The following is a 9,371-nucleotide window of genomic DNA, read 5'->3' on the forward strand; positions in this document are numbered from 1 at the left end:
AGTGTATTTAAAAAATTTGCTTTATTTTACAGCCATGAGATACCACCTCACACCACAGAGAATGGCACACATCCAAAAGAACAAAAGCAACCACTGTTGGAGAGGATGTGGGGAGAAAGGGACCCTTCTACACTGCTGGTGGGAATGCCGACTGGTTCAGCCCTTTTGGAAAACAATATGAACGCTTCTCAAAAAATTAGAAATTGAGCTTCCATTTGATCCAGCAATACCACTGCTGGGAATATATCCTGGAGAAATAAAAGTATAGTCGAAATGACATCTGCACTTATATGTTCATCTCGGCACTGTTTACAATAGCCAGAATCTGAAAAAAACCTGCGTGCCTGAGAACAGATGACTGGTTAAAGAAACTTTGGTACATCTATACTGTGGAATACTATGCAGCTGTTAGAAAAGATGAAGTCATGAACTTCGCATAAAAGTGGATCAACATGGAAAGTATCGTGCTAAGTGAAATGAGTCAGAAAGAGAGGGACATACATAGAAAGATTGCACTCATCTGTGGAATATGAAAAAACAGAGTAGGAGACTAATACCCAAGAATAGTAGCATATAATACCAGGAGGTTGGCTCCATAGCTTGGAAGCTGGCCTCACACACTGGGGGAAAGTCATCCCAGATAGAGAAGGGAACACCAAGTAAAATGCAATTGGAGATCCCACGCGGGAAGGGAGATGCGTGCTGAAAGTAGACTAGAGACTGAACATGTTGGCCACTCAATACCCCTATTGCAAACCACAACACCCAAAAGAAGAGAGAGAGAACAAATTGGAACGCCCTGCCACAGAGGAGGGATGGGGTTGGGGGGATGGGATTGGGGGATGGGAGGGATACTGGGTTCATTGTGGTGGAGAATGGACACTGGTGGAGGGATGGGCTCTCAAACATTGTATGAGGGAAACACAAGCACGAAAATGTGTGAATCTGTAACTGCACCCTCATGGTGACTCATTAATTAATAAATAAATAATTTTTTTAAAATTTGCTTTGTTTTAATTTTACTTAATCTTCCTATTTTGATGCATTTCTTATTTTTACAGATAAAAAATTAAATAAATAATACAAAAATCATATTAATACATTTAAACAAAGATGAAACATTTATTCTTACACTTTGAGTATTTCTTTCAGTGAATTTACATATATAAAGCAAAAGAATATATTAAAATGATTCCAAAATTTATGATATTATATATTATGTTAAATCTTCCTTCCTCCCTCCCTTCCTCCCTCCCTCCCTCTTTCCTTCCTTCCTTCCTTCCTTCCTTCCTTCCTTCCTTCCTTCCTTCCTTCCTTCCTTCTTCCCTCCCTTCCTTCCTTCCTTCCTTCCTTTCTTCCTTCCTTCCTTCCTTCCTTCTTTCCTTCCTTCCTTCCTTCCATACTTCTCATCCTCCATCTCCCTTTTATCTTCTCCTTTTTGTCCTTCTCCTCCTTCTCTCCCTCCTTCTTCTTGTTTTTTTGGGAGGTATGGGTGTGCAGTCACATCTCCAGATTTACTCAGGACATATTCCTGGCTCCATGCTCAGAAATCATTTACGAAGGAGCTTGGGCTACCATATTCAGTGGTGGGGACCAAATCCCAACCAATTACATCCCCGTGAAGTGTCTTCTCTGCTGTGCTATCTTTCCAATCCATTTTATTTTAATAATATAAAATGTTTTGAAGGGGCAAGGGTTAGACCTGGCAACACACAGGGGCTAGTGCTGGATCTGTGCTCAGAGGATCATAAACAGTGCCTGCAACATTCAAGATAAATTCCTTAACCCCCTGTACTCTCTCTTCTACTTAAGATAATCCTAGTGAGAGATAAGGAAAAATTTTATTTTCTGAAAAGAAATTCCCATGATTTTTTCAATGAGAAGAAATTTTGATTGATATTAAAGTAGAAAATAAGTCATTTGATCCAAATCGTTTTATAAATTAAGATTCAGAGCCCCATGATATGATTTCCATCTTCTTGTTTTAATGTGTGTGTTGTTATTTGTATAAGAAGAATGACACTTTTTTAATTGTGTTATTGAAGGCTTGTTTCACTTGCTTATTCCTCAAAGTATAGATGAAGGGGTTCAACAATGGGGCAACTGATGTAGTGAGCACAGATACCCCCTTATTGATGTCAACCTCTTCTTTGGCTGAAGGTTTGACATAAATGAAAATGCAGCTGCCATAAGTTATGGAGACAACAATCATGTGGGATGAACAGGTGGAAAAAGCTTTTTTTCTTTGAGAAGCAGAAGGAAATCGTATAATCGTCTTGATGATATATATGTATGAAAGAGCAACAGCTATCAGTGTAATGATGAATGTCAATACTGCACAAATTATAACCGTTTGTTCTATGAGCCAAGTGTCGGAACAGGAAATTTTTAAAAGAGGAGATGCATCGCAGCCAAAATGATCAATAACATTGGAGTCGCAGAAATCAAGCTGGAGGCCCATACCAAGTGGAATGGTGACAATTGCCAAACCAGAAATCCAGCAGCCGAGAACAAGGATGGAACAAACTCTATTGCTCATAATTGTCATGTAGTGGAGGGGCTTACAGATGGCCACATAGCGGTCATAGGACATGGCTGCAAGAAGAAAAAATTCTGTGGACCCAAAAAGTCCAATGAAAAATATTTGACCAGCACAAGCATTATAAGTAATAGTATTGTCACCAGTTGATAAGCTATACAGGAATCTGGGAATGCAGACTGAAGTAAATGAGACTTCTAAGAAGGAGAAATTTCGAAGAAAAAAATACATAGGGGTTTTAAGATGGGAATCTGTCAGAGTAAGAATGATAATTGTCAAATTTCCAGTAATGCTCAACACATAAGTAAGAAATAAGAAAACAAAAACCAGAACTTGTAACTGTGGTTCTTCTGTTAGTCCCAACAAGATGAATGTTGTTATTGCAGTGTGGTTTTTCATAACGTCCACTGATAGTTTAACCAATCTACCTGTAAAATGTTAGAGTTAATCTTTATCTAATGAAATTAAATGCAAATTTTAATTAAATAGAAAACATACAAAAACCAAAGACTTATGGAATTAGAAGTCTTTTTTGTGTCTATTGAAAGAGATTTGAAAGGATCCAGCATCTATTTATAAAAAGAACACTCGACAAACTGGTATAGAAAGAACTTCAATGATAAAGACTATGTACAAGTGTTAACATACCTATAGTCAACATCGGGTTCAGCTTTGAAATCTGAAAGCTTTTGGTTTGATAGCAGAATCAGGACAATATTTCCACTATCGTAATAAGTATACAATATCACATAGGAATTCCTGTGAAAAAATGAGAGAAGAAAATGTTATTCAAATTATAGAGAAAAAATAAAACTATCATTATGTATAGATAATATTAAAATGCAAAGAAAATTTCAAAGTATTCAGCAAAAAATAGTAAGTGAATACAATGCTTTACAAAATTAATATATAAAATATTTTTTTCTATGTGTAAACAGTGAAGTAGGAGAAGGAAGAAAATCAGAAAATTATTTTATTTGCTATAATATGGAGAATTAAAAGCTGTAATAAATTTTAATATCTGATATATTTGAATACTGAAATTCTACAAACTACCAAAATAAATAGAAAACAGAAAGAAATGAAAAAATATATTTTGTTAATGAATTGGAAGACAACAGTTTTAAATGCTCTTATATCCAAAGAAATATATTGAGGGGCTAGAGCAATAGCACAGCTGGTAGGGCGTTTGCCTTGCACATGGCTCACCCAGGTTTGATTCCTCCATCCCTCTCGAAGAGCCCAGCAAGCTATCAAGATTAGCCTGCCCAAATGGCAGAGCTTGGCAAGCTACCTGTGGCATATTCAATATGCCAAAACCAGTAACAACAAGTCTCACAGTGGAGATGTTACTGGTGCCCTCTTGAGCAAATCGATGAACAATGGGAAGACAGTGCTACAATGCATGGTTTGCAAGTAGAAACTTGCATAGACGACTTCGTTTAAAAGGAATCATAGGAGAAAAGCATAAGAGCTTCAAAAAGTTCTTGATGAGCTAATGACAATTTTTAAACTATGTGTACTAACCCTTTTGCTGGCCAGTAGTTCATTGATTGCATGAACATGCTTTTTCAATGTTACTGATACTAATTCTACAAACTTCTTTGTAGTCCAGTTAGATTAAAATTAGCTTTATTTTGGATTGTGTATTTTTTAAAAGGGTAGGTATAAATAATTGCTCTTGAATTTTTTTTTTCAAAATGGTCTTGGATGGAAATTGTTTCTTCAGATATTGTTAGAGGGAACTAAAATGGATGTTTCATGATAAGAAGAAAGAAAAATAAGAAAGGAGAGCAGAGAGGAGGGAAAGGAAGGAGAAGAGAGGGGGAGGAGAGGGAAATGGAGGGAAAAGAAGTAGGGAAGGAGAAATGGTAGCTAACAGGGCACACGGCTAGCATATTTGAACCTGAGTTCAGTTCCCATCATTTCATGGTATCTGAAGCAAAGCAGGATATAGCCTGGAAGCTCCTCAGAGCATCCCCTGTGACCTGGGAATACACCAAGAGGGTGTTGCATCCTAGATCCTTGCACTGATGTGACTTAGAGTGGCTGAGAATCCATGTCCTGGGGCAGAACAGGACCGGGCTAGGCAGGGTAAGGCAAGCTTAAATGCCACTGTTCTCCAGACCCGCACTTCTAACATCTGCAATAGCCCAATTGAGGTCAAGGATTTCAGCCTCCATTCCCACCACACCTGCAATACACCTTATTTCCATCTTGCACTTGTTTTCTCCTAGTTTCTAATTTTAACCTGCATCCAATATCCCTGCTGTGCTGGATATTAGCTTATGATATAGCTCCCCCCACCCACTCTTATCTTTCTTGTTACCTACATTTAAAATGTTTCATGAACATTCTGATATAATAATCATATATTATAAGTGTGACTTCTTCATTTTTGCTTAAACTTACTGACTTTTGTCTAAACATCATAATAATATGCATGTTTTAAAGACAAGATATTTTAAACAAAATGTTAAATATATATTTGAGAATTTTGTGTGCATTTTCAAGATAGGAAAAATATTTAAAAAATTTGAATACTTACTTTTTGATATATCATTCAGAATTTAGTTTTTTGTTTTAATCCACACAGATCCATAATGGGACTAAAATTAAATAACAATTATTAGCAGTAACATGGAGATAATGAAATCATGCTCCCATTTAACTTTCACTTAAATAAATGCATTTACATGTTGCATATATTTTTACATCTGTATAATTTTAAATTTTTAAAAAAATTTCTGAGTGATCTGAAGAAATAGAAGGATGGTAAAACACAGAACGAGAAATTCTGTTTGATTTTTGAAATGGTGATGATTTGTCTCAGCAACATCAAAACATATCTCTTAGGAGTTTTACCACAGTAATAAGTGAGGATGCTTTATGGTAAACTATCAAGTTAAAAACAAACACACACCCTCCCTTGGTGCTGCTTCTTTGAATTTACTAATTAATGCAAAGTGGAATATAGAAATAATACAAAACAAACGTTAACTAATTCACTTAGGAATTGATATAATATCTTTGAGGATTAGAAAATGCATCAACACTAAAGTCAATGCATCTTATTATTCTAATAATCTTTGCCAAAATAATAATCCAAATATTTTCTTCTTCACATATTTAAGTTGATATTTTGTTGATTTTTAATATGTTGTATTTTCAATTACATACTGATAATTTGTACTTAATTTATTAAAAATATTACTACCTTTCAGTGTTTAAATAAAAATGATTCCTTATACTTTTCAAAATAATTTTTATATTTCAGATTATTAACTTTTCTAAAGTCTAGTTTGTCTGTTTAACAACACCAGGAGATGCTCAGGGATGACTCCTGATCCTGAACTCAGGAATTACTTCTAGCAGTGCTCAGGGAACCATATGGGATACTGGGATTGAATCCAGGTCAGCTGCAAGCAAAGAAAACCCCCTACGGGGTATATTATCTCTCTAGCCCAGTTTTTGAAAGTCTTGTAATTTACAGATCCTGCTTTAAGTAATCATTCAATATCTGGTACAACTAATGGGAATTTTATACAAATAATTTTGTTGGCAACTAATAAAAAGTATTTGTCTTTAGTTATTTCTAAATCTACTAACATTTCTGAAAATAGTCTTGTTTTGTTTGTGACCTGTCTGTTCTCTTAGGTCTGAGTTTAGATGTTTTTCTTGCTAAGGCTAGAACTGGGCCTCACACATGCAAAGTGTGAATTTGGCCCATTGACTATCTGACTGCCATTATTTAACATATTTTAAAACAGCATAACATTATGCTTTTTAAAAGCATAAATATTATCAACTATTTATTTAATATTCGATTACAACAATTCTATCAGTTAATTACATTTTACTCCACCTTTGGACAGATTTAAATGTATTAATAAAGTATATCTTAATAAAAAATTACTCATGACATAATCTTCAGTCTGGTTTTCTGTATTAATTTCTCTCTCAGAGATGTTTTCCCCACTTCAGAAAAGACAAATTTTTGTATATGTCACATACAGGTTTATTATGTTAGTATCACTGTGTCACTATCATCACTGTCATTCCATTGTTCATCAATTTGCTTGAGCGGGTGCCAGTAACTTCTCCATTTGTCCCTGTTGTGTGTTAGTGTAGTCCGATGGCGTACTGGGGGCTCTTTAAAGGTCAGGGGAATGAGGACTGTCATTGTTGCTGGTTGGCATATCAAGTACGTCACAGTTAGCTTGTCAGGCTCTTCTGTGAGAACAGGATACTCTTGGTAGCTTGCTGGGCTCTCCAAGAGGGATTGAGGCTTTTGGGGCAGCCTCTAATTGCTTTTAGAGGTGTTCCTAGTCATATATAAATATATATATTTACCTCTATGATTTGTTGCATATTGTCTGAACCCATCAAATATGGTGTGGTAATTATGGAGAATGCGTAGGGAATGTCTTGTGATGTGTCATGGCCATGCGGTCCAGGAATATGTTCACTTTCACTCTAGGGCCACAAAGTTCCGCATTACTTGGGTTCCGTGGGACTTCAATCATGCATAAGGCTCAGTCCGAATGTGTGGAAAGCAGCCCGAAGAGTGGCAGCAGTTGGGTTGTGGAGGTTGGCTGTCATGACTGGGTCCCTTGGGGTGGGGAGGGCTCTCACTAACCCCCTTTGGGGTGCCCTGAGTGAAATCAGCCTGGTTCAGAGTCCAGTGGTATGGTTATGGGGGCCTCATTTTAGCTCTCTTTTGGGAGAAACAGCTGTGAGTTCTGGAGGGTGGCCAATGAGATTATCTGGCGCCAGCAAAAGGTGGCTTATGGGACTGACCCCTGGGTCACTGAAGACTGGGGGAAGCAGGCAGAGGATCTCTGCTCCTGGGTCCCATTGAGCCCAGAGTTACAATATGATATATATTCTTTTATTATTATCATAATTACGGTCACAACAGTGCTAACATTTATAAATTTGATGTACAAAATTGTTGCACCTTCATGACTACTACCAAGTGTCTAAGACCCTTCAAACTGTCCTTAGGTCATTTCTAGTCCAGTTGTTTCCAAACTTGGGCTATTTTAAGTAGTGCTACAATGAACACAGGTGTACAAGTGTCTTTTCTGAATAAATTTTTTAGGTTCTTGAAGCAAATGCCAATAAGTATAATTGCTGGGTCAAATAGGCTAGAAGTACTACATCAACCCAAACCCCACCATGATTTACTTCTGTGGTGTTTCACTAGTTACTTTGCTTTGGTTATTTTTATATCATATATGGCTGAAACTATCTGGTACTTCTCTTTCATTCACTAACTTATTTCACTTCATGTCATCAATTCAAGTACCATTCAATATATCACAAAAGGCTAGGTTCCATTTCTTGACTAGCAGAGTAGTCTATTATGTTAGTTATGTTACTATTCTGTTAGTATAATAAATAATCTTCAATAATGTGATAGATTTATGGGGCTATCAAAAGCACTAATCAGTGCTTTGGTGTCAGAGAAGCACTCTTTACTCAAAGCACCTTATCAACTCCCAGTATATTTTATTTTATATTTACTTTTAAAAAACTGACAATAATTTCATAAATGGAGTCAGAGAGTACAGGAATGAGAAGGGTATTTTTCTTTGTATGCAGTCAACAGGGTTGATCCCCAGTATACCATATGCAGCTCTCTGATCACCGTTGGGAGTGAATCTTGAACACAGTAGCTAGAGTATAGCCCTGAGCACAGCCAAATGTGGTCCCCCAAACAAATAGCACTGTAGCACTGTCGTCCCATTGTTCATCGATTTATTCAAGCAGGCACCAGTACCATCTCCACTGTGAGACTTGTTACTGTTTTTGGCAAATCGAATACGCATGGGGAGCTTGCCAGGTTCTGCCGTGCAAGCGGGATACTCTAGGTAGGCTTGTCAGGCTCTCCAAGAGGGACGGAGGAATCGAACCCAGGTCAGCTGCGTGCAAGGCAAATGCCCTACCTGCTGTGCTATTTTGATTAAATGAAAAGACAAAAGGCAAACATTCTCTGGTATTTTCTACATTTCAATGTTTCTTCATTTTATAAATCCCTAGATACAATGTCCCTTTAGATTTCCTGTAGTGAAGTATACACCTATTTTAATAATTGGAAACTGGAAATATCTCCCAAGTCTCAAGCTAATTATGGTATAATATTTATGAGAGTTTCCAATATGGTATTAGTTAAGCACAAATGTTTTAAATTATCTGGAATTAAAGGAGTTTATTAGAAATTGTTTTATGTAAGGCTATCATATGTTGAGATTTATGTTATGATGTAAAATTTTAATTTGTCATAATTTTGCCCTCAGTTTTCAGTTAACTCAAGTGGTTTAACACAAACTGTCTCTTGACTAGATTGACTTTTACTAAATTTATCCTTTCTCATGTATTCTGAATAAATAGACTAGTACCCATGTATATTATTAATGGTAAACTAAAGTAAACTAAAGACATTAGATTTCTTTGGAAAATTTAAGTGGAATTTAAAAATAATTTCAATAAGTGTTTTCTAAGTTCCATATTTGGAAAATATTTAGGTGATATTTTATTACTCCTCTGGCAAAATAATAAAAACTTTCCTCAATTTTTATTCTATTTTTTTTGTTTGCTTAGTTATGGACTACATCTGGAGATGCTCAGAGCATGTCCCTTGCTCTGCACTCAGGAATTACTATTGGCAGTGCTCTGGGGACAAAATATACATTCAAGAACGTAAGGTTTGACTTGTGTACCTGCATCTGCATTTCAAAGATTTAAGTGGTTGAAATCAGACACTGTACAGTGAATTGTGAAGGGGGTGATAATTAATTTTTTAATTTTTAAATACAAAGTTCATGAG

General features: G+C 36.2%; 1 protein-coding gene across 1 annotated transcript; it reads right to left on the reverse strand.

The window, feature by feature from the left end:
• Positions 1–1,999: 1,999 nt before the first annotated feature.
• Positions 2,000–2,941, reverse strand: LOC101555770 (olfactory receptor 6C2-like). The gene has a single exon (XM_004601871.2). It carries the CDS (start codon positions 2,936–2,938, stop codon positions 2,000–2,002), a length of 939 nt encoding a protein of 312 aa, XP_004601928.2. The 5' UTR covers positions 2,939–2,941.
• Positions 2,942–9,371: the final 6,430 nt, after the last annotated feature.

Source organism: Sorex araneus, chromosome 2 (genome assembly GCF_027595985.1).
Source record: "Sorex araneus isolate mSorAra2 chromosome 2, mSorAra2.pri, whole genome shotgun sequence".
Lineage (NCBI taxonomy): Eukaryota > Metazoa > Chordata > Mammalia > Eulipotyphla > Soricidae > Sorex > Sorex araneus.